Here is a 25,654-nt window from a genome sequence, read left to right on the forward strand (position 1 = left end):
CTTTGTCATTTGTGTACCTCTTATAGTTTGTTCTGTCATTTTTCACACCTTCCTTCAGATCATTTACAAGAGTTATTACCAGTGCAGGCCCACGAGAACTCTACTGCTACATATGCTTCTCTCTGGGAAAGAAATTGATTAATCCTAATCACTTCCTGCTTCCAACAGGTTCAGAATTCATAACAAACAAACCTTTCTTTCTTCCCCACAATCCCTTACACAGTCAATGACCAGTGATTTTTTTAATAGGTGCTATCAGCCGACCTGCTAGGGAGGACTTGGGGCCTGTAGAAAGGACTGACCCTGGTAAAGGCTCAGGAATGAGCCCGACCTGGGAAGCCAGGAAGCTGGCTTTTAAGACAAAGCAGAGAAACCCAAAAATAGACAGTCAGTGTTAGGGACACCAAGTGCCAGAGGCAAGGAAATAGAGGCAACTGGCACTCCAGACAGGAAGTACCATGGGTGACTCCTGCTGGTGTGACGGAGATGCGCAGTTCCAAAGTGAAGTGCGCGCTTGTTCGATTGACTAGACATTGTGGCTGTCACTTCCAGAATTCTGCCCTTTATTGACTACACAGTTCTTGAGCAGGTGATCTCTAGTTCTGGTGAATTATAAATGTCTTGCTTGCCAGTTAGATCTAGAAAAATTAGCTTGATGTAGGATTTTTTTGTTCATGCTTGTCAAGTTTCATGGAGGTTCTCTAGTTTGCTTTCTTCCTGCTCTGGTGCAATCTAAAAATATTATGATTAATGTTTGAGATGGATTTAGGGTGGGTGTGGTAGAACAGATACAATTTCCCTGCACAGCAGGGGTGTCCAGATGTTTTGCAATTACTATATTAAAAAAAGAAAAATTCTACAATTTAAAAATGCTTGGGGAGGGCTCCCTGGTAGCAGAGGGGTTAAAGTCTCAGCTCTATCAAGCTACTGCCAGCCACTGCAGCATGAGTTTGATCCACAGCCAGGGAGCTAACCCACATGGCGCAGCAGACCTCTCCTGTCTTGCCCGCTGCTCCCCTCAGGAATGTATTTCAGTCAAGCGCCTGTTCTGCTCCCCGCTCAGTCTCTGGTGAATCCTCCAACCCCCGCACCTCTGGCCTACACCCCAGTTCTTGCATGCATAAATAAAAATAAACCTTTAAAATAAAATAAAAATGCTTGGGAAAAAAACCTTGATTAAACCAGATTAGAAAGGTTTTTGCTGCAGTGCTATGCTAATAAGTCTATCTCTAAAAAGAGAAATGTTGCACACATTATTCCCTAAAAGTTATTTGACAACTGCAAACTTTTATAAAAAATGAAACACTCTTTCATGATTAGTGTTCCATGGGACACCCTTTGGGAAAATATTAAGTGCCCATGTTAAAATTGATATTTAATCTTTTCATTTTCCTTAGTAGTCTTCCTAAACTCTTTTAGAATTTATTTAGAAGTTGTCCTAGATATCTACTTCAACCTTTTACTTATAGATGAAGAAACTGAGGTCCAAAGGTGTTAAATGATTTTACCCAAGTTTTTGAGCTAATTGCTAGCAGAACCAGCATGAATTTTTTCTTTTTTTTTTTTAATTTTTTTTTTAAGATTTATTTATTTATTTATACATGCACTGGGTACAGTCAGAAGCGCGGGAGGGTGAGAGAATTCACCAGAGCCAGAGCGGGGAGCAGAGCAGGCAGAAGGACCGAAGGACACTGCTGAGGGGAGCAGCGGGCGGCAGGAGAGGTCTGCGCGCCATGGGGGACCCTCCTCTGGTGGCCGGGGAGCAGCCGGGGATCGAACCGGCACTGCAGAGGCTGCAGGCAGCTTTGCAACCCAGCGCTCAACCGCTGCGCCACCCGGGAGGCCCAGCACGAATTTTCAAGTTTCAAGTCAGTGTTCTTTCCACTACAACACAGTCTCTCCATTTCTTCCTAATGCTCATGCTTTCTTGGATTTCCTTTTTTAAAGCAGGTTAATTTGGGGCTACTGCCCCCACAAGAAGGTTGAACTTATCAGTTATAATCAGCACTGCGGGTTGGTTTACTCACAGAATCTTCCGTCACCAGTTCCAAATCACTGCTCTGTGCCTGACTGAGGGTATTTCCCCTCCTCGTTGCTCTTAAACTGCCAGTTCCAGGAAACAGATAATGCTTTACCCAAAACCACACTTCTCCCGGTGGCAGGTGATGGTGTGGCTGGACACTGCTACCACGTGACTTAGTAAACAGCTTTCTTCACATGGTTAAATGCTTCTGACCTGGTCTCCCCCCAGCCCTACGGCCTTTCAGCACAGCTTATTAGCTCAGCTTTCACAGCAGTAAGAGGGTGTGGGCCATCATTTTACAAGCTTAGGCTTATGAGGCTGACCTGCCAACACCATCCATAGCCTCCTGGGCATTGGTACTATGCCCAAGGCTGGGGTGGGTGGCACCAGGTGAACAGGAGGCCTGGGTTGGCACTCTGGCTCCAATATCTGATCCAAGAATAGACGTGGATGTTGAGGAGAGGAATGGAGGAATGGATCCCTTATACATCTCCAAATAAGTTAGTGGATAAAATAACCAGTATAAATGTCAAATAACCACTTGCCAACATTTGCAAGATAGTGGCCATCTTTTTCTCCCCGCCCTTGGGTCCACCATGGTACACATCAAGCAAAAGCTCCACTTGGTGCCTACCATCACTATCCCATTCCCACCTTAGTTTCTTTTTGTTCCTGCAAATGAAAATTAATAAGGAAAAAAATGCCTAATCATTTTTCTAGGCTTTTCTGGTTCCTGCTAGTTGTTCATTACAAGACTACGCACTCTTTATCAAGGAACTTCCAGCTTCCTCCTGGGAGTTTTTCAATCCAAATCTGTATCCTTAGAAACCTTTAATTTTCTCTTTCTATTTATAGCTTAATTGCTTCTCTGCTGCCTATTTTCTTTCTTTTTTAAAGTTTATGAATTTGTTCTTTTTCTTTTTTATTAAGGAAGAATACCCAGGCACTAAAGCACCCAATCTTATCTGCTGCCCATTTTGGTGACGAAAGGAGATTATTATAGTTTGGAGGCTGCATCCTTAAGACTCTCTGTTTCTTCATCAGATTGAGGGAATATGATTATTTACCTTGCAGCGCTGTTATAAAATTAGAAGGGACATTTAGAAGGCTCCTAGCACAGTGCCTGGCACTTATGGAGGTCTAAATGAATGTCCACTCAGGAAAGATGAACTTCATTCCTCACTCAGAAGTCCTGTGGGTTCCTAAGGACTAGGGGCTGCCTCTACTTTCCTCACCCAAGCCCTACTGCTTCCCCACACTGGTTTATTGCTTTGTTTGCTTAGTTGTCCCTGTAGGAATATTTCATCCTCTCTTCACTTTGCCACTCTGTGGGACTTATCAGTCCCACAGCCTCTCAATGTTTTGAAGATTCTGCTGGGACAGTGTCCAATAATAGGATGTTCAAAAATGCAAGAACTTAAGCAAGATCTCCTGGTTTCTGGGTTGGGGACATATAACTGTGTCCTGTCTTCCAGCAGCTCCTCATAGTGCATAGAAGCAATCAGTTTTATCCCTTACTGTCTGGGTGACCTTGGAGAAATAACCTCTCTGTGTCTTTGCTTCTTCGTTTGTCAAATGGATTAATAATAGAACTCATAGAAAAATTCAGGCTCTCTGAGTCTTGAAATTTTAAGAAAGAGACAGAATTATGAATTTGAAATTAGGAGCAGGGCTTTAAAAAGAGCTCACACAAGTGAGGGATCTTGAGGTCAAGGCTTTATTAGCTTCACAGTGAAATTGCATCTGCTAGAACCAGTGGTAGGGTTTAAATGAAAGACTATATGTAAAGTGTGCAGCACAGGGCCTTATGTAAGGCCATTATAATGATAATGTTTACTGTAGATATATATCATAATTTTGATAAGATTATAAATTGATTCTATAATAAAATTACAAAAATAAATAGGCACCATAATTATAAAGCTGCCTTCTTTCCTCCTAATCCTACTCATAAGTCCATCAGAATGCTGTGGGGGGTAGGGGGAGAGGATTTGTCCCGTCTTCAGATTACCCTTAATGGGAGTCTCTGTTATATCAACTTGGGGACCCCATTCTGGCCTGGCAGGTCCTTGTGTCAACCACGAGACACAAACTTGTGAAAACTATGGAATGTCTTGGCGCAGAGGAATGGAGAAGGTAAGAGCCAGCACTGATGCCCACAGCGGAGGGTCCTGGAGACAGTCAGCCAATGCAGATTCCCAGAGCTCCCCGGGGGAGGCGGGGAGGGGGTCAGGCCCAGGGAGGCCAAAGGATGTCATAGAAATAGTGAGCTCTTGTCTATGAAGGTGACTACCACAGACATTCCGGTCAACGCTATTGTTCCCCCACACTCCTGCATTTTTATGCTGGGTGTGGTCAACCACGAGAGGTCCTTATCCCTTCCAGTAAAAGTTTGAGATCTGGGGACAAGGATTTAAATGACTTCACACATTGGTATTATTCCCAGTGAATTTCCATTTCCTAGTTCTTCCATGCATTGTAGTCCCAGGATCGCTGGAGTGTGTGTGTGTGTGTGTGTGTGTGTGTGTGTGTGTGTGTCAGAGAGAGAGAGAGAGAGAGAGAGAGAGAACCCTGCAGGGAGAGATTTTTGTTTTTCAGGGCAAGTTTGGTGGTGTATAGCTTGGACAAGGAAAAATGCTTTAAGAACAAAGCAAATGAGAAATCCAAGGTCCCAGCCCCACCCTGCAGCCACTACCAAAGAGTATGGTGGAGAGCAGTAAGAAAGGCAGAGGGACCGCAGGAGAGCGTCATGAACCCAGAGGAGCCACCAAAACCGAGTTTTCAGCTCTTCTTCCTAAGAAGCCTCCTGCCCTTGAGATCAAATATTTGAAGTAACTTAAATAATATGTCCCTGACCAAATATGGGGACACAGAGTGGGGAGACTGAAGTGTTCTTTCCTCCAAATTCCCCTCCCCCTCTCCACAGCCTGGAGGGTTCTCTTGTTCCAGAAGAGGATGGCGTTGGAGGGAGCCTCAGCCATGACTCACTCAGAGCTAATCCTTGGCAAATCCATCACCATGGAAACTGCCAATCATCCATGCTTTTCATAGCTCAATGGAACATCTGTCAGGGAAAGCCAACTGATACAAATTGTTCTTCCCTCCTACTGTGTTTACATTGGGGCCCCTGGCAAACAGAGAGAGACCCAGGAAAGGGCAACCCTCCACAGCAGGACAGTGACCCAACTCTGCTCAGTAATTAGCTGGGTGACCGTTAGCAATCCCTTATAAGCTCCCCGGTGCTCACCCTTTCCCCGTTGGTAAAATAAAGAATCAGGAGATATTCCCAACCTGGCTGGGCTGAGGAGGTGTTGGAGGAACGTAAGCACATCCCCTAAGAGGGGGGAGTAAAAGAAGCCTGTGTAGACGGTTTATTCAATACTGTAATTTCATATTTGGAATGTTAGGAAATAATATTTTCATAATTAGGCCACAGAAATAAAGCTTGAGGGCCTCCCTGGTGGCGCAAGGGGTTAAGTCTCAGCACTATGAAGCTATCTGCAGCCACTGCAGTATGAGTTCAATCCCCCGCCAGGGAGCTACCCACACGGTGGGACAGACCTCTCCTGTCTCGCCCGCTGCTCCCCTCAGCAGTGTATTTCAGTACATCTGCCTGTTCTGCTCCCCGCTCTGTCTCTGGTGAATACTCTTACCCCCCACACCTCTGGCCTGTACCCCAGCTCTTATATGCATAAATAAATAAATCTTAAAAAAAAAAAAAAAGAAAGAAAGAAAGCTTGACTAATATTCATAGGTAGCAAAGTTTCTCAAGGAAGGACAAAGGCACCCTTTTCGGGTCCAGGGAAGTATATCAGAAATTCCGTTGTATAAGAAGTTGTGTAGTACAAGTACCAAAAACAAATATGGATGAAAACGACTAGAAGTTGAAAGTTATTGGACTGGCTGATGACAAATATTAGTCCAGCTCAAACACTGAACTACTACTGAGTAACATCTTCAAACCTCAAGCAGCTACTAGTTAGCCGAGGAGGCCACAGCCCAGCCTCAGGTGTAACTGCTCACCTGGCACCTGGGCCAGAAGTCCTTGATTTAACATGGGACTCAAGGCCAGGTCTGAGGAAATCCTGGGGGGGCGGGGAGGAGGGGTCTCTTGAATGTGTGCCCTGCTTGTGTGGGGGAAAGGCCTGGAAAATATTTTCAAATGTTAACTTTTTCAAAACCCTCACCATTCAATAGTGTAATTTTGATCTTTGTAACTTTATTGATAATAAAACTTTTACTTCTCACTTTCCTTTTCTGTCCATTCAGAGGAAGTTGACCTATATTTTATTGCCTTAGGGGAAATATGTATAAGGGAAGAAGTAGAATTTGCCTGCACACTGGGCTTCTGTTTCTCAAAGCCTGGGGCCTTTGGAGATTTTAGAGGCTCAAGGAAGTAGAAAAGAAACCACAGAATGGCTGGGGAAAGCACAGGGGAACAAGAACAAAATTTGCTACATAGTTTCTGGGACTCAGTACCAAAAAAAAAAAAAAAAAAGAGAGAGAGTCCCTTTTTCAAAAATTAGTAAGAATTTTAGCAACAGCAAAACATTAAACCAAATGTGATACTAATAAGCAAAGAAATGGCCCCATGAGGAAAGGCAGAGGGAGGAGAGGAGGACTAGAAGACAAAATCAGCCACAATCCAGAGCATCGACACTGCCTTAATCAAGACGGAAGCGCTTTTCTGAGTCTGAGCCCTGGGGACAAACCAGACCCTAGCAAATGGTTGTTACATAAGGGGCATTTGGCCAACTTTTAGCTGCCTTCCAGGTCTGTGCCCTAAGCATGAGACAAGAGTTTTCAGGAACCTCAGCTGTGGAAGGGTCCTCCACAGAAAGTGCGGAAGGTGGTGTAAGCAGATTCATTCACTGCTCACGGGATCCTGATTTTTGCCTGCTCCCAGTACAGTAAAAGACAGTCGCCTTTCTCTGTTCCCTGGGAGAAGGCGCACTTACTCCAGGGCGGAAAGGCCAACGTGGACTGCTGCTCAATCAGGCCTGCACAGCCTCATGAAAAAATTGTGCCCCCTGATAATTTGCCAAGTGATGTGACTATGTAAGTATAAGGGGTAAGGAGTAGTAAATCATGTTGGGGCCTTCAGGAATCATGAGCAAGAGAACTATCACAATAGTAGACTTTAGCACTTTAGCGACGCTAAGGTTATCTCTAAAGTTACATGCTGTCGAATATGATACTGTGTTTTGGGAACCAAGCATTTATATCCCTAAAGTGGAATGAAAAAGAATCCAGATTACTATACCTGTAGCTGCTGGGAAGAACACTCCAAAAACAGTGAAAAAAGACTCCCCGGGGCTGTAATCCGGCAGGGTGTTGTTCTGCAGGAGTTCTGGTGAATATCCAATAAAACCATGTTCTAAAATAATACAAAGGAGAGCAAGATGAGTTAGTGTTCTTAGGCAGCAATCATTCTCAAGGAAGGACAGAGACCCCTTTCTGTTCTGAGCAAATACATCAGAATTTCCATTGTATGGGAAGTTTTGTAGGCCATGTTCAAAAACAAATATGGGGCCTTCCCCGGTGGCACAGGTGGTTGAGCACCATGCTGTGTAGCTGTTCGCAGCCTCTGCAGCTCCAGTTCGATCCCGGCCAGCTGGCGAGGGTCCCACATGGCGAGGCAGACCTCACCTGTCACGCCCACTGCTCTCCTCAGCAGTGTATTTCGTCAGTCTGCCTGTTCTGTTCCCCACTCAGTCTCTGGTGAATCCTCTCACCCTCCCGTGTATCTGGTCTGTACCCCAGTTCTTGCATAAATAAATAAATAAATCTTTAAAAAGAAAAAACAAACAAATATGGATGAGTGAGCCTCCCTGGTGGCACAAGGGTTAAGATGCAACCTATGAAGCTATCTGCAGCCACTGCAGCATGAGTTCAATCCCCACCCAGGGAGCTACCCACATGGTGCAGCTGACCTCTCCTGTCTTGCCCATTGCTCCCCTCAGCAGTGCATTTCAGTCAGTCCTCCTGTTCTGTTCCTCACTCTGTCTCTGGTGAATCCTCTCACCCCCCACACCCTGGCCTGTACCCCAGTTCTTGTATGCATAAATAAATAAATCTTTAAAAATATATATATGGATGAAAAACACCCAAAGTTGAGAGTTGTGACTTAGCACAGACTTCCCTAGATTATGGTCCTATTTTATGTAACTTTAATTATTAAAATATGTATGAGAGAGGAGGACAAGCACACATCTAGGGCTTGACTCCCCATGTCTATACCTACAGGTAGGAGAAATGACATGAAGGAGGACACTTGTTACTTCTGGGAAGAGGCGTATTCTCACCTTTTGCTTTAGAGGAGTTAGTATAGCTGCAATCTTTGAATGAACAAGTATTAATGTGTTTGCCTTTAATTTTAAAAATTACATCACTTCCCTGCTCCAAAACCTTCCCACAGTCCCTACTAGCTACAGAATCAAGTCCACACTCCTTAAGATGGAAATCATCCACAACTTGGCAAGTCTCCACTTCCTATTCACCCCTTGTCTTTTCTTCACCCTCAAAGTCACAGAGATGACTCTCCCACTAAAACAACTGATACCCATCCTTGGGTATTAGTGTCTCCGGCCTTCCTGGTGTGCTCCTACATCTCTAGCATCAATAGTGCACTCACTCCTCAGGCCCATATCAAAAGTCGCTTCCTCTGGGCTATACATCACCCCCCCTCATCGGAATCCATTTCTCCTCCTAAGTGCCCGTGGTACTGCAACAAGCCTAGTAGGTCTTTCCCCAACTAGACTCCTTGGGACAAGAAACTCAGCCCTATACATCTCTGTCCCCAGGATCCAGCTCTTCTGCACCCGGCACACCATAGAGGGTCACAAATGTGGGTCACACTGGAAAGACTATATATATATATAGTCTCTCTCTCTCTCTCTATATATATATATATATACATATATACATATATGTATATATGTATATATATATACACATATATGTATATATGTATATATATATATATAGAGAGAGAGACTATATATACAAATAAATATACATTTATATATTTTAAAGATTTATTTATTTATGCATGCAAGAACTGGGGTACAGACCAGAGGTGTGGCGGGTAAGAGGATTCACCAGAGACAGAGTGGGGAGCAAAACAGGCAGATCGACTGAACTACACTGCTGAGGGGAGCAGCAGGCGAGTCAGGAGAGGTCTGCTGCGCCATGTGTGTATCTCCCTGGCCGGGGATCGAACTCATGCTGCAATGGCTGCGGACAGCTTCATAGGTTGTGTCTTTACCCCTTGTGCCACCAGAGAGGCCCCATAAATATATATATATATATATATATATATATATTTTTATATATATATATATATATATATATTTCTTGGCTACAAGCACATCTCACTTCCATGCTTCAGTTTGATTTGTTCATTGGCTGTTTTATAGCCAGAACATCTCAGATCCAATTTCTTCCAAGTTTTCAAACATTTTGTCATTGGCTTTAATGAAAGTTTTCAACTGTTTTCAGTCCTATGATCGCTTTGCTTTTTTGTCACAGGAAGTCACTTTCAGGAGCACCTGTGCACATGTTGTGGGCTGTGCAATTTGAAGACACAAGCTAAAGGTTCATGGGCTCAGGGACATCCGGGAAATCAGTCACTGCTTCCGAATCTCATCACTGCGACTGAGCTGGTTTGCTCCATAACTCTGTTCCAAGAGATGGACCCCTGCACCTTTTCACCCTTAAACCGTCAGTAGATGGGCATTCGGCCATCACTCTGCAGCCAAACCCAGAGCAGTGTGGGAAGAATCTCCTGGCTGTGCAGCCCAGGGCTCAGCCTCCCTCAGAAGCCCCATCCACTCTAAGAGCTCCTTGCTCATGAGCCCAGTGAGATCTCCAGGGCTTCTCCCAGCTTCCAAGGCTCATAACTTCATAGGAAAAATATTTTTCAAAAAAATAATAATAAAATGAAAGTTCGGTGAAGCACAAAGGACCCTTGGGAGTCCAGTTGGGACTGAAAGTCATTGTCAATTGCTTTCTTTTGCCTGAACACAGAACCTGTCCTGGGACATTAAATCCCAAGACCATGAAACATTCTGTATGGTTTGGCATTGCCCCACCTGGTCTTCCCCTCATTAACAAAAAGGCAATAATGGCTAAAATAATGTTAATGCCTTCACTGGCTGACCCCACTGACCAGCCTTTCTGAGGAGAAAACCAGCCCAGCCTGCCTTGGAGCAGAGCTCAGCCAAGCTGGAATGATGCACAGACCTGCCAATAGATCAGAGTATGGGGCTCTGTGCCGGGGCAGGACAGTGGACAGAGCAGACACCACCAACCCCGACAACCCCTACGTGGTCCTGACATAGAAGGGTGCTGGATATCAGGCCTGGCAGGCTTTGCTTTGGTCAGCCCAACGGGTCAGGGATTTCAGGCCCTGTTCATAAGTCACTGGGAGGTTTCCTTCCCTCCACCCCACCAATGAGATGTACAGATTCAGAGACCAGTCACTTGCTCAGCGGGGCCCAGGATGAGGCCCACCTCAGTCCCTTTCTCTGGAGGACCGAGGACACATGCGGCGCGCACACACTGACGAGCGCACTCTAGCACAGGCCCAGCCCTCTGAATTTTCCTCTAGGAAATAATCTTAACTTTGTAAAGTATTTTGTGGACAAAGATGTTTGTCAAGGTTTTGTAATAATAGAAAATGAGGATGTCTAAATGTCTAAAGGGAACTGAAGTATTTTGAATGCTCACAAAGTTTTTAGTACTACAGGAAAGCGTCCATGTGATAGATGATATATGTTAAGTAAGAAAGTCTAAATGGGAACCATTTATAGTGTAAATATAAATAAAAAGTTTTAACTTCTACATGTAAGAAAGGTTGGAAGGAAACAAATCAAAATACTGGGTGCATAATGCAATTCGGGCCATTTCTTTTTCTTTCTTTTTTAAATTTTATGAATTTTCCACATTGTCCTTGATGAGAATAACTGACTTATCAAAAGCAGCATCTTTTAGAAAAACAAATACAAGAGCCTTCAACTGAAAGCCCGCTTTTTCCAGGCAATTTTTTTTAGAAATGAGTATCTTTCCCTCCCCCGCTCCTTCCCATCTATTTATAGCTCCTAGCTTCTCAAAATGATTTAAGTGTTTTATGAGAAAAACATAAGTAAGATAAGGCAAATTTTAAAAGAACCAAAAGAGAAAGGGAGGGGGGAGAAACTGCACATGGATGAGAGCGAGGGACACCCGCAGGCTATGGCCGAGGCCTCTGACCAGGGCTGTGAGCTAAGATCCTGAGCACTCGCACCCAAGGTAGAATTCAAGGCCGAGGGAGGTCGGTTTTTTGTTTGTTTGTTTTTTCACTTTTTGACCAAGCTCACTAAGGCAGAAAGGAGCCCCAAGACCCACCCATCATCTGTGCCACTGTCCATGGATGAGGAGCCCCAGAGGCTGCTTCACTTTCTCTGCCCCTACCCAGGCCCTAATCACTTCCATTCACAAGACACCCCACCACCTCCGGGGTTCACAGTGGCTTGGTCCGAGCGCTGGTCTCTCTTCCATACCCCAAATCTGGTGTCCAGGTAGAATTCAAGCTTATGTAGAGAGGTGCTAGGTCAGGCACTGGGGGCTCAGACTGGCATATGTTTGGCCTCTCTGACATGGGCAAGCTCAGCACAGGACTGAGCCCACTCCCCCGGCTGTTCCCTCTTCAGTGGAATTCGATGCCTGATTTGCTACACCCAGACCAAAGATTCTTAATTCCTTGAGTCATGGCCCTCCTTAAGACTCTGATGAAAGCTGTGGCCCCTCTCCTCCAGACAACACATTTGTATGCCATTTGGGTATTGCCAGGTTTCAGAAGTCTTTATGGGGTGTATCGACCCCGAGGTTGAGGATCTCGACTCCAGGGCTGTCTCTGTACCTGAGAGGTGCGGGTCTTGTATGCATCTTTGATGTCTCAGCCCTGACAGCCACCATATCTGCCTCAGAGCAGACAGTGGCCTTGAGGGACGCAGACAATAAGCTTTCATACTGCAGTCCCTGCCGGGCGATGAGGGGTCACTGAGTGCCCAGGAATACTGCAGGGCCCCCAACAACATCACAGGGCAACCTCTCTTCTGGATATAATGACGAGCAGCCATTTATTGAGTACCTCCTCTGTGCCCCTCACTGGACACCAAGTCCCTTACTGTGTCATCCTTGATAGTTAATGGGCGCCCTGCAGGATATGGAGTGAGAAGCCAGGCTCAGGAAGGCGCCAGGCCTGCTGCATTACAGTCACTCCCTCTGCTCCCCGAGGCCAGTCCCAAGGTCCCCGACACCCTCACCACAGAGAGATGCATGCGGTACAGGTTCCCTTGCACCCCCAGAGACCATAGCATCTATCTTTCCACTCACAAGGAGCAGGCAGGGGACCTGTGGGTTACATGAGGAGGGCCTGTGACTGGTGGAGGGATGAGGGGGCTTGCACAGCAGGGACCCCACGTTTGCCTGAAGCCAAAGTTTTCCACCTATCATACCATCTCTCTGTCATTCATCCATGGTTGTTTCCCAGGAGGTTTCTAAACCTTCTTTCTTTGCCTCTGCAGGCCCTTCAGCTCTTCTGCTGGTAAAATAGGGGAGCCATGCTGGGGTCCTCTTAGCTGGCATGTCTGATCCTGAAAGGCCTGGAGGGGCTGGGTGCTGCTGTTGCTGCCTGTGAATGTATCTGGGTTTGACCAGAACATGTTCTTGTATCCAGAGGGGAAAAAAAACTAAAAACCTTTAGTCCCAAGTGAACTATGAGCTTTTAGGAAGAACATCAACAAGAAGAAGATTCAAGGGGTAAAGGGAGAAAACAAACGGCTTGGCCTTTCTCCCCAGAATTTGGGCAACACGGCTTCTTGGGAAGCCACCAGTGGGCTGCGGTGCTGCTGGCCACTATCTGTTCCCAAGACCCACCCACCTGGCCTGTGCCAAAGGCGGACAGCCCTGATCACAAGTTGTGACAAAGGCAGCTCCCTCAGGGCTGGGCTGGCCCCAAGTCCTCTGATGAAGCGGCTGCTGGGAAACTCTCTGTGGTATCTGTGCAACCCCCCCCCCCAACCCCTGCCACCCCCACCTCTGGGGTCTGCTGAAATTAGACAAGGCATCAGCCCCCATAAGTGGGTGTCTGACTGCAACTGCGACCGCTGACTAACTTAGAAAGCGAGATTTCTAAAAATGATGCTGGCACTCGCCATTCCCGCCACCCCACTACCCACCCCATGGTGAGCTGTGGGTTCTGGGTAGGCGGGGGGCTTCCGGCACTGGCTTTCTTCTTGGCCAAGGCCCCCCAGCCCTAGTACAGCCCTTTCCTGGGAACGGACAATGGAGCGGCTAGTCCTACCAGGAATAGAAAGAGCGGAGGAAGGGCCCGGGAGAGGAAGGCAGGGAGGGGCCCCAGCTCAGACCCAAAGGGAGGGCTGGACCCGGGAGATCACAGGAAGAGCAGCTCTGCAAGGAAAAGGAAAGGAGAGGCTGAGGCTCTGGGAGGGGACACGCACCAAAACAGCATGGGAGGGCCAGAGAAGCTCAAAGAGCTAACTGAGGATCCCCAAACAAGGAGGAAGTAAAAGGGTACTCAATAAGGGAAACACGAATTGGGGGTCTTTTCCAAGGGCCGAGCATCGTGGCTCCTCCTAAGGATCATGGTGGAGACGGACTGGGTCCAGGACGGCCTGCCCAGCATCTGTTACCGCCTTAGCCGCTCTGGCACCTGCAGACCATGGGCACAGTGACCTGCAGCGCAGGGGAAGGGAGAACAAGTCAGAAATAGTCTGACAAAGAGAGGTCCCCGGAGGGGAAGACAGGGAGTGGCCAGGGCCCCATCCTGTCGCTAGATTCCCCATAGAGCTCCTGCTGCACCCCAGATGGTCCGCAGAGGACAGACGGGCAATCAAACTAGCAGGCCCCTGACCGCCTGGGCTAGTCAGTGGAGTTTCTCTTCCCCTGAGGTTTGTGAGCTGTAGCCACAGGTCACAGGAAGGAAGGATACACCCAGTCAAATGAGTTCAAAGAGCATGGCTTTCGGAGAAGCCTGGGGTGGAGACAGAGGCCCCTTCCCTGTTCCAGGCTCCTGAAGCTCTCTGGGGAGAAAAGGAAGCGTCTGCTAGGACACTAGGTCAAGGCCCACGGATCTGTGGAACTGTAGGGAGCACTTTTCCCCTTGAAATGCCAATCCTGACTCTGTCCACCTGGGATGGCCCAAGACTCCTCACGCCAGTGCACACCCAGGTGATACAGAGCACACCACGGAGAGTTCTAGGTGCCTTTGCAGAGTCCTTTTAATACTGACAGGTGCCCAACCAGAAGCCCATACTCAACACTCAGGACACATCACCCGAAACACCACTGATTTCCAGTGACAGATACAAAGTCCCAAACTAGCTTCCAGAGCATGTCAGCACTGCCCCCCCCCCTTTCCTGCCTTTCCTTTCTCTGTGGCTGTCAATACAATTTGTGCCCCAGAACTGTGAGACAAGCTCAATGCTACATTTTTTAATGCTAATGTCACAGAGCAATTATGAATCACAAGGACCATCACCAGGTCTTAGTACAGCACCATGCACACCCCCCACAGACGCAGATAATGAAAGAGAGAGAGAGAACTGGCCCATTTTAACAACTGAGGAAACCGGAGCTCAGAGACGGAAGGCAGCTGTTCAAAAGGCACAGAGAGCTGAGAATGAAACAGTAACCCAAACTGACAGTCCAGTTTGGAGGCCAGAGAGTATCAAGACCCAATTTGCTAAATGCGCCCATTAAAGTGAGTGGTAATAATCCTGTTCCGATATAGGTGTGCCATGAAAGTATTTTGAACTTGAACTGAATTGGGCTATATTGATGTAGACTGATCAGGGCCTGTGGAGGCAGAAGAGGAAATAATGATAGATTTGGAAGAGGCCCCCCAGGCACCTGCCCACAGCACAGTTGTCCTTCCTCCAGGAGTTCTGGGCAGAGGGCTAGGGGTTTCCCCCAGACTCCAGCCGCTTCTCGCTTCAGCCCTAGTCAGTTTGGTCCTCCAAAGAGAGGGTGGGAGAGGATATGAGTAGGGCTTCCAGCTCCCAGGCCCCCACCCAGAGAGAAAATACACAGAAAATACACAGAGGGAGGGCCCGGCATTTCAGCAGCAGCCAGAAGGGAAGTCTGGAGTGGGGCTGGGCTGCCCAGAGGGCACGGGGAAGGGCAGCCTGGGGCCTCCAGGGCCCTGGGGAAGGCTCCACCCTTGGAGACTACTGACTGGCTGGGAACAGCCAGAAAAGCCCCCAGACCTGAACAACCCAGGGGATGTGGGTCCAAGGTAGGGGGGAGTCAAGACAGCCCCCTTGGGAGAGGGTAGCTGAATGTTTCCAGTAACAAGAGAGGATCCTGCAACCCCTACAATCTAGGAGAGGCACCCCTGAGGTTCCTGCTGAGCAAAGGCTTCCTCCTGGGAAAGGAAGGATGAACCTTTTCCTGATAAAAAATGATTTCTCAAATCCAAGAAATTGTTGCACCCACTGACATGGCTCTATTTTAAAAGCTTAATGCACCTTTTCTTGGGGGGCAGTGAGCTGAGCCTTGGTGTCAGTATGTTGAGATGAGAAAAGGTTTTTGCCTGGAGGAAAGAACTAGCAAATGCCCCAGAACTGACCTCCTCAGGAACTCGGGGCTCACTGGGGCCCAGGAAGCAGAGGTATGTTGGGAGAATAATAGTGACAGCCACACAGACGGAGCGAGGATTTCTGCTAGACACTGTTCTGTGAGACATATACATATGAGCTCACAACTCAATGAGGTAGATAACTTTTTCCGATAAGGAGACTGAAGTACAAAGAGGAGACGGATCCAAATCTCATCAAGGCGTGCCCAGGGATACAGGAAGTCAAGGAGGGAGCCAGATGTGGGAGCTGGGCCGTCTGGGCCTGAGGCTCACAGAGACCCCACTGGCCTGCCTAGTGCAGCTCTCAGTTCAAAGGAGCCCTGAGAAAGGAAAATCTGGCCTTCTTATCTCCTGGGGGAAAGGAATGCACTCTCTAGCCAGGATAAGTGGCTGTTTTGACAGGAAGTCTCCACCCTGCCTATGGGTTCCTCCCAGTCGTCACTTATTCCTTTTGGGCATCCCAATTCCCATCTTGCTTAAACCCCAGACCTCCAACATTCCCAAAATAATCCTAACCCAACTGATGTTCCCCCAGATTGGCTGCCCTCCACAGCACCAGCTTCCTGGGGTAGTCAAGAGCTCTAACCCAGGATCACACCCTTGATTACTCCTATCTAGATACCCTCTCTCCAGGCAGGCAGCAGAGAAGATGGGAGCTCAAGCGGCCCCCTGCAGAGGGCTGTCAGCATGACACTTGTGAGTAGCACCAGGCTGAATTTATTTGAACTTCAAGACCCCCAGTTTTGTAGCCACGGGTAGCTCTCCACCCCAAACCTGACCTAAGAAAGAAACAGAGCAGCTCTTTTAGAATCCTAAGGTGGAAGATTATATAGTGCAGGACCACAGAAGGTTAGTGCCTCAAATCCATTTTACAGATGGGAAGGCTGAGGCCCCAAAAAGGAGAACCCCACCACCACCACCACCACCACCACCACCACCACATACTTAGCAGCTTGCCAGGTAAGACCAGAATCAAGTATGGCCAAGCCCCCCACCCAATATGTCCTGTGGGTCCCTCAAGACCCCTTGATGGCACTCAACTCTCTTGGGACTGCTTGGCCATCCTGCCAGACCAGGACAGGAATCACGCTGTCTTATTCCCTTGTACGTTCCTACTGCCTAGGCCCAGAGGCCATGCACAAAACATAAAAATTATTATAATAAACAATAGAAACAACCCAAGTGTCCATCAATAGATGAACGGATAAGCAAAACGTGGTATAGCCAAACTATGGAATATTATTTGGCCATAGAGAGGAATGACGTGCTGACACATGTTAAAACACAGATGAACCTTGAAAACCTGTTAAGTGAAATAAACTCAAAGGACAAATATTGCAGAATTCCACCTATATGAGATATCTGGGATAGACAAATTCAGAGAGACAGAAAATAGAATAAAGAGTACTAGGGCTGGGGGAGAGATGGGGAACTATTACTTAACAGATATCGCTTCTATTTGTGGTGAAGATAATGTTTTAGTCATGACAGGTGCACAACACAATGGATACAATTAATGCCACTGAATGATCCACTTTAAATGGAAATTTGTATGTTATGTATAAATTTTACCACCATGAAAAAATAAGCAAGTCACTCCTTTCCCTCATCTCCCCTGCAGGGAACTCCCCCTGGACCCTGGTCTTCACCTGGGCTCTTCTCTGCTTGGCAGAAATGAAAAGAGAGAGTAGAGAACTTCTTGGCCAAGGCTAGTCAGAAAGTGAGGTGCAAAGTCTCAGGTCCCAATTACTCCTGGATGTGGTCCCCAACTCTCCGCAAAGCACACTGCCTCCTGGGGCAGACGCAGAGGGGTGGAAGGCCCAGCAGACACAGGGCAAGTGGGACCCACCAGTAAGCCCTGTGACCATGCCTGCTCCAGGGAGCAGGGGACAAAAGTTCCAGGTTCCCAGGAGTTTAGCAGAAACCATGGTGCTTTGGCTGATGTCTAGAACCTATGGGCTTTATTTGGTGGTTTCTTAACATCACCCATCCCCGCTTCCCACCAGAAACTTCAACAAAGTCAAAAGCACTGAAAATTTAAGCATGTCTCCACTTTCAAACTTCTGAATCACAGGGGCCCAGGCCTGGGAGCAGTATTCATCATGGATCCCACTTCATGAAAGTTGGCCTGGAATGATTATGCCTCTAACCTGGGCTGCCAAGGGCTAGTGCAGGAGCCCACTGACCCTACAGCTTCTGCTGTGCCCCTACCCCTTTAGGGAGGCAGGCAGTGGCCCTCTGCTCTCAGTACCCATAGCCTTCTGGCTCTGAGAGGGGCAAGCAAGACATGGCACTTGCCATTCTGGGCCACTAGAGCCCCAGATAATTCAGCAGTTCCCGTGTGTTCTGGGCACCTCGGCCTGCGTGGTTCTTTGCAGGCCTTTCTGCATGGTGCTCACAGAAACCAAGGTGTGCTCCATCTCCCCATCAGATTAGAAGTTCCTCAAGGTCAGGGACAAGTGCCTCCTCCCTTGGGATCCCCTCCTCTTCCCCAGATGGATGCAGTGACTGGGGGTGCCTAATAGGGGAACTCGTGGTCCTGCCTGGGATGGCTCCAGCTTACATCTGTTGTCTAGGAGTGTTCTTCAAAACAGTCGGGACGTATCCTGACACGACCACCTGGAGGATGTAGGGAGGAGAGCAAGGAGAAGGAGGGATGATGCTCTTCTAGGCTGGGCTTGGGTGCTGTGCCCCAGGTACCCAACTGTTAGAAAGTATGGTCTTGGCCCAGCAATGGCAGCAGCAGGAGCACCAGAGAGCTTGTTAGAAATGCAGACTCGGCTCTCTCTCCTCTTCTCCTCTCCCCCTGCATCCCACGGGCCTCCTGCTTTAACAAGCTCCCCAGATCTTGAAGCTTGAGAAGCTCTGTCTCAGAGCATAACACAGGGGCCTCCAGGGACCTATTAATCCAGGATAAACATGGTAATATAATCATTAACTGAGACCCACTTTGTTCCTGTTGTGACACCAAGGGTCTATAACCAAAGCATGGCTCTGACAGCTGTAGTAAACATAACACAATCTTTCAGATAGGGCCAGCAGTCACAGGCACTTGTCAATTCGACAGGGCCCAGGAATGCAACCCCAGGGAGGTATTCTAGGGACTGCCCCATTGCCGCATGCTTGCCTGGGCTTTGGGTACCTGTGTGCTGGGGTGGACTAATCCTGCCAGTAACCCCAGCTCCTGCACAGAAATAGTGAGGCTCACTACTTCTTCAGAAGACATCCCTGATGATGAACTTGCAAAGTCTAGGACCAGAATGACAAGTTGAATGGAGGGGATTCTGGGGCCCGTTCTGCTAAAAGCTCAAGAACTTCTGAAGCAAGCAGAAAGGAGAGCAAAGGCAAGGGAGGCCCACACTAATCCTTGTGTTATACACCTTTCAGGTGTGATTTGGGTCTTCACTTGTTGCCAACTCCAACCTAGTGCTCCCCAAGAGGCAGCACTTTCCTGCCAACTCCACTCTGGCCAACTCCACGCTTCACACCAGCCAGCATCCGCAGGCCCCCTCCGGTTACAGAACAGGTCTGCGGTTGGTTCTCTCCGCACCACTCATCAACCTGGGGTTCTCTCTCTGGTTCTCTGTCTGTAGGTAGCCACTTCATTCCCCACCCAAGTGTGAGTGACTTGAGGGCATGTCCCCCTGACTTTGTGCCTCTCACAGACCCACTGTAATGCCTCTCAATTCAGTGTGTCCCGCAAAATACTCGAGCCAGAGAGTGCCATCTTTTGCCGTCCACAGCCACTTGGAGGACAGCTTACTCCCCACAACCAGAGGACCTTTTCCTGTGCAGTGAGATGAGCACAAGGCCCAGTGGGACAGGGAGCCAGATACTGGCAAGCTATGTGGGCCCATCCCTCAGGGTGTCCCTCCCCACGTCCATGGAACTCCCAGCTGTGCAGGGTTGAGGCAGGAGGGCCCAGCAGTGTGAAAGGACCCTCCCAGGCAGTGACTACATGCTGCAGGCATCCACCCCCAGGATCCTGCCAGGGAACCTGTCGGCCAAGCCCCCTCCTACTCACAGAGCTGGAGCAGACACAGGGGTAGGGTCTGGGCAGTGTTGGCTCTGCTTCCCTCTGCAGCCGTGACCAGTGCTTTAGGCTCTTCACCCTAGTGGTCCCTTTCTCTGCTTTCCAAAACCAAAGCCAGAAAGTGAAAATAACCCAAAGGAGATGGAGAGAGGATGCTGGAGCTAAAGGACTCTGGCCAGTTGCTCTTCGTTTATCAGAATCAAACTCAAAACAAGAGGAAGGCCTGAGTCGTGCCTGCTCCTGCCTCTTCTCTAGCCAGACAAATGCAAGGACTACAGCCCACACAGAACCTTCTGCCTAGGGCCAAATGTACAAAGCCAAGGAATTCAAGATAGGTTATGTTTTATTTTCTCCCTCTTCCAGAGAAATATTAGATGTTCCACTCATCGAATTTTTAATTTTTCCCTTGGACTGACTCTTTGGGTTGACATATGCCATATACCTGTTCCTCAGCCCATTACTGACAGGACAGTGGGGAGTCCTGGTTGGCCAGGCCATGGGCATGTGTCCTCCCCAGCCCCAGGGACGGAGAAGAGAGACAGGGGAGTTCTGGGAACATGGTTCTCAGAAGCAGGGGAGGAACAAATACCAGATATTAAAAATCTAAAACTGAACCAAGAACCACCCCCCATCAGGTCTGCTCACTTCATCAACAGTGCACAGCCCCGTTTCTTCCTTCATCCCCACCCAGTGAGATCTAAGTACTATTTGACCCTGAAAGCAGGCTGCACAAGTCCAAGGTCTTTGTTGCCACTCCTAATATTTAAGACCTGCGCAACATTTGGCTGAGATTTGCAGCAGCCCCAGAACCAAGGAAATTCTCTCAGAAAAATGGCAAGCCCTGTGCTGGGCTCCCAAATTTGACTCATCTAATTTTGAAGATAAGAAACCACCAACATAAAACATTAGGCTAACAAGAGGACAAGATGGAGGCAAAGAGGAAAAATATCAGGGAGGAAAACTGCACACAGAGAGAAACAAACCTAAAGGAAGAAAGATTGAGGTTGGAAGAAAAGAATATAGAAACTAGATAGGTTTTGAGGAAAATTAGAGATCACTACTTCTGTGGGCTTCATCTGCAAGAGTTCAGAAACTCTTAATCTGGACATGAGTCTTTGTTTGCAAATCCTCATTTTTCTAAACCTCTAAAAATTCTCCTATTCAAATCCTATCTTTCCCCTTTTGGGGTCAAAGTACCATTGAGAATCTGGCAGTATTTCTGGACCCTTTCCTAGAAAATTAGACTTAAATAACATTTTGTATGCACTTTTAGGGAGTTATGGATTAAAAATTGCTTATTCTAGAAGTTCCACTCTAATTGGGAGGCCTATAATGGCCAAAGCAAAAACACCCAACTGCCAGATGAAACTAAGACAAAAACAGGCTGTGTTGACACTTAGGTGTATTCAATCCATCAGATCAAGCTTTTAATTATACCATTGGCTTCACTGATAGAATTTGGGGGGGCTAAACACCTTTCCCTAGTTACTACCTGACAGTGATACTAGAAGCAAAGCTGCTTACTCGAAGGGGTCGTGTATATGGATTTTATTATGCAGTAAAAGGTCTGCCTTTGACTCAGGTAGCAATGTTTGTGCTCAACTTGTCAGATCAGTAATATAATTAATGCACATATATGCAGTAGTCCCCAAATCTGAATATGCATAGGAATTATCAGTGTGCTGGTTTAAAAATGCAGATTACTATTCCAAAATTTGAGAGTTTCAGACCACTTTTTTTTTAATTTGAAGGGTTTTTTTTAATTAATTAATTAATTTATACAAGCACTGGGTACAGTCAGAGGCATGGGAGGGTGAGAGGATTCACCAGAACAAGAGCAGGGAACAGAACAGGCAGACTGATGAAACACACTGTTGAGGGGAGCAGCGGGCACAGCAGGAGAGGTCTGCGTGCCTGTGGGACCCTCGCTGGTGGCCGGGGATCGAACTGGCACTGCAGATGCTGAGGGCAGCTTCGCAGCCCAGTGCTCAACCGCTGCGCCACAAGGGGAGGCCCCCAGATCACTTTTTAATGAGCTTCTAGGTGACTCTAAGGCAGGCAGGCTCCAGACCAAATTCAGAGATACCCATTGTTCTTGCAGAAAATTGCAAACCTGAGAGGTTAAGGTTCTGGCCTAACAAATCAGCTGATTCGGGGCCTCTTTGGTGGCACAAAGAGTTAAGTCTCAGCACTATGAAGCTATTGGCAACCACTGCAACACACGTTCGATCCCCAGCCAGGGAGCTGACCCACATGGCACAGCAGACATCTCCTGTCTTGCCTGCTGCTCCCCTCAGCAGTGTATTTCAGTCAATCTGCCTGTTCTGTTCCCCACTCTTGTCTCTGGTGAATTCTCTCACCCCCCCACACCTCTGCCCTGTACCCTAGTTCTTCGATGCATAAATAAAATAAATCTTTTTAAAAAAATCAGCTGATTCCCTACTCACTGGAATGCTGTCTTCATATACCAGGCACTAGGCATACATCCCAGGGTACTGTGTCACAGCATCAGAGAGACTGCCTTTACAGGGTGAAAAAAGGTAAATAAAAAAATATAAGGTATGTATGGTGCCAGGTGAAACTCTCCTAGGGCCTTTAAGGCAGTGGTTCCTAGATCTGGCAGTGCATAAAGAACCACCTGGTGTAGGTGTACTTCCTACAATTCAGATTCCAGGCTCCAGCTATTAGGGAATAAATATATGCATACATATTTATAAAAACATACATACACTAGAGTGTATATATATTAATGCCAAAGTGTGCTTTGATGAAGGCACCAGACCATTATCATACAAATGTTTTAAAAAACTAAAGTGCCCTTAAGCTTTTTCACCAAAAAACAGTGAAATTACCAGGGTTTTCTTCTTCTTTTCTCTTTTTCTCTTGCTCCTCTTTCTCTGTGTCACAGTAACCAACAGGAAGATGGGCTGTCCTGGCTGGCCCCATATGGGCTACAGATGGTGAAGGTTTTGGCCGGTTGGCCCACCCCCTCCTCCCATGACCAGGAGTAATGTATAGATATCATTTTCTGGCTATGCAGTGGAGTTGGTTGGGAGGCACTAGGTCATGTGGCCAAAAAAAGCTCATGAGAAGGGAGAAACTGCTCAGTCCAGAGGACGTGGCTGAAGTATTTTCGGGCTCTCTGCAAGGTGGAACTTAGACCCAAAAAGGAAACCACAATGTGTCCAAACTTATCCACCTTGGACTTGCACATGATTGGTGGTGGGAGGGGGGTGTCCAGGAAAAGCCTGCTTAGCTGAGGATCCAGGACAGATCACAGCTCCTCCACCAGAGCGGCCTCCACAACCACAAGAGTGCCTCGGCTTTGTCTAGACTTCCCAGTAGCAAAGCACTCCTATTGATCATACTTCCTTGACTTGGGTATGACGTTTTCAAACATCTTGATATTCTGAAATGTGCATGTCTTATAATCAAATGTAGACTTAATGTAATCTTTTTTTTTCCAACTGAAAATACAGTATGTCTTAAAATTTATGCTGTCTTAGAATGGAGGAAATTGGGTATGTCACCTCATCTAATCCCGAAACAACCTGTGGGGCAGGGATTACCATTGACGGTTTTCCAGAGGAGGAACTGAAGCTCAGACAGCTGGCTGCCCAAGCTCGAGGAGTGACAAAGTGGTCAAACCATAGCTGGACTCCACTCCCCCTGGGGTTCCTCTGACACTCCGTGGGCTCGGACCGTAGGAGCTCAGGCCTGGAAGTGAATGCCAGGCGAGGAGCCCTCTGTAAAGGGTCTGCCCTGGGTTTTGCTTCTGCAGTGCAAGAAGCAAAAGTGATTTTCCTTTTACTCCAAATTTGAGAAAAAATGGAAATGCATAGGCAGGGCCTGATGGTACCATTGGTTTGTTTCAGACCATCACTTCTGCTTCGGGGACTGAAGAGCCCACACGACCCCTCACACAGTCATCACACTGGGCACGTCTAAGGCTAAGATGGTGCTCATTTGGCCAGTAATTACAGATTTATTATTGAATTTATTGTTTATTTTTGAATGTTTTTTATTTCTTGCAACTGGAACTATAATATTACACCTTAACAAATACAGCATTCCTACCATTTTCAGAGGAGTAGGAAGAAATTTAATAGAAAAAGATCATCAAAATAATTTTTAAAAAGTAATTTTCTACAATATTCATGTTCTAGAAGAGAACCCCACAGACATACATGCAGACACACAAACTCTATAGAAAAATAGCGGCTATGTACATCCACCATCATTGCTAATCCTTGAAAATGTCCTCTGAGGGAGGCTTTTCCTCCTCACAGATGAGCTGACTCTGAGAGTCTCAGAGACTTATTCACAGCCATGCAGAGAGCAAGGCACCCTGCTGGGCAGCACTAATCATGCAATCACGACACGTCATTACCAATGATCTTCCCTAGTAATCTCCTCGTTTCATGAGGGCGGGGACCATATCCACATTATTGTCCACTCTACCCCGCAGCCCGGCTCCCACCACTTGTTGGTGGCTGGATGGAAGGGAGACAGGAAGGGAGGCAGGAGGTGGGGTGTGTGCAGCGTGGCAGCCCCTGGCGCAGGCGCTTTTCCCACCCCCACACTTCCCTATCTTGGACTGTGCGCTGACAATCTGTTTGAAGGCCTTCAATCTCCTAACACTTGTATTGCACCACCACTAGCTGTTGATTTGTGTTTCCAGGACTGTGTCCATCTGCCTGACTGCAGCCTGATCTAGCACTTTGCCGCCAGTCACTTGGCCAAGTAGAACTGAGAGCCTGATGTGTGCCAGGTACTTTCTAAGACGCTGGATAAAATGGCAGGGAAACGCAATTCCTGTCCTTCAAACACCTCAAACATGGACCTCTGTATTTCTACTCAACTCGGAGTGTCCTCAGCATCCAGACTAGAGAGGGTTTTCTGCACCTGCCCCCCACGCACCCCTAGCTATCACCAGCACTTCTGCTATTTCTCATGCTTGGCTTTGTTCTTTTCAGAGACACCATGGGATGATAAGACTTGAGCTCTCCTCTCTACCTTCTGGCATGTTCTCATACTTTTTCACTCAGGGCACACGTTGTGAGCAGGGAGGCTGAGGAGAACGCGAGGAGCTAGATGGGGGGAATCACAGCGTCATGAGACGGTATGACTGGAGTAACCAGGCTTCAGGAAGCGGGAAGTGCCTCTTTGTCTTACAAGTGAGGAAAGAGGAGGTGAAAGTCCCCCCACCTACCTGTCACTGCGGGATTCGGCTGTTCTTGGCCAGTGTCCCCCCATGATACCTACTCTGCACAGCAACGGGTAAGGGTTGGGTTGAACAGGTTCCACAGTCGACTGACTTCTAACAGATGATGAATCTAAAATCAGGTTTCCTTCTGAAGCAACTAAGTCCCATGCGATGCTAGGTCCTGGCCCAGAGTCCCCCCAAGAGTGGTGGAGAGGACCCTGGCTCCATGTATCCCAGTGCAGTGCAAAACACTTTAACTATGGTCTTTCACTTTACTAGTTAGAAAGTTCTCAAAATGCGTTTTAAAATTATGTCCTAAGTGCAGTGCTTATTTTTTAATTCAGTCAAATAGCATATCAGCTCTAGGGGCTAGGAGCCATGTGAGCTATTGATAGATGGTTAAGAAGAACATGGATCCTGAAGTCAGACACTGGTGTCCAAATTCTGCCTCCACGGCTCCCTAGCTGCATGACCTTGGGCAAGACCATCTCTCCAAACCTCAGTTTTCTCATCTTTATGGCAGAGACAGTAACAACACTTGGATCCCAAAGGTATTGTAAGGATAAAGTGACACATGAAAAATGCTCAGCATGGTATCTGGCACACAGAGAAAACAAACATTAGCTGGTAACCATCCTTGGTCACTACGTACCTTCAAATGTTAGATTCAAGAAATCTACGGCAACATGAATTAACCCATAAATTAAACTTTTTTTTTCTCTTCTTATTAAATTAATTCATTTTATTTTC

At 47.4% G+C, this 25,654-nt stretch overlaps 1 protein-coding gene across 1 annotated transcript in view; it reads right to left on the reverse strand.

Moving 5' to 3' along the window:
- Positions 1 to 25,654, reverse strand: part of SLC12A8 (solute carrier family 12 member 8) — a gene marked incomplete at both ends in the record, with an annotated part of 123,657 nt that overhangs the window by 45,175 nt on the left and 52,828 nt on the right. Inside the window, one exon of the mRNA XM_084230986.1 lies at positions 7,287 to 7,400. Coding sequence (XP_084087112.1) covers positions 7,287 to 7,400 — 114 coding nt within the window. The remainder of the gene's footprint in view (positions 1 to 7,286; positions 7,401 to 25,654) is intronic.

Source organism: Talpa europaea (genome assembly GCF_964194135.1).
Source record: "Talpa europaea genome assembly, chromosome: 4".
Classification (NCBI taxonomy): Eukaryota; Metazoa; Chordata; class Mammalia; order Eulipotyphla; family Talpidae; genus Talpa; species Talpa europaea.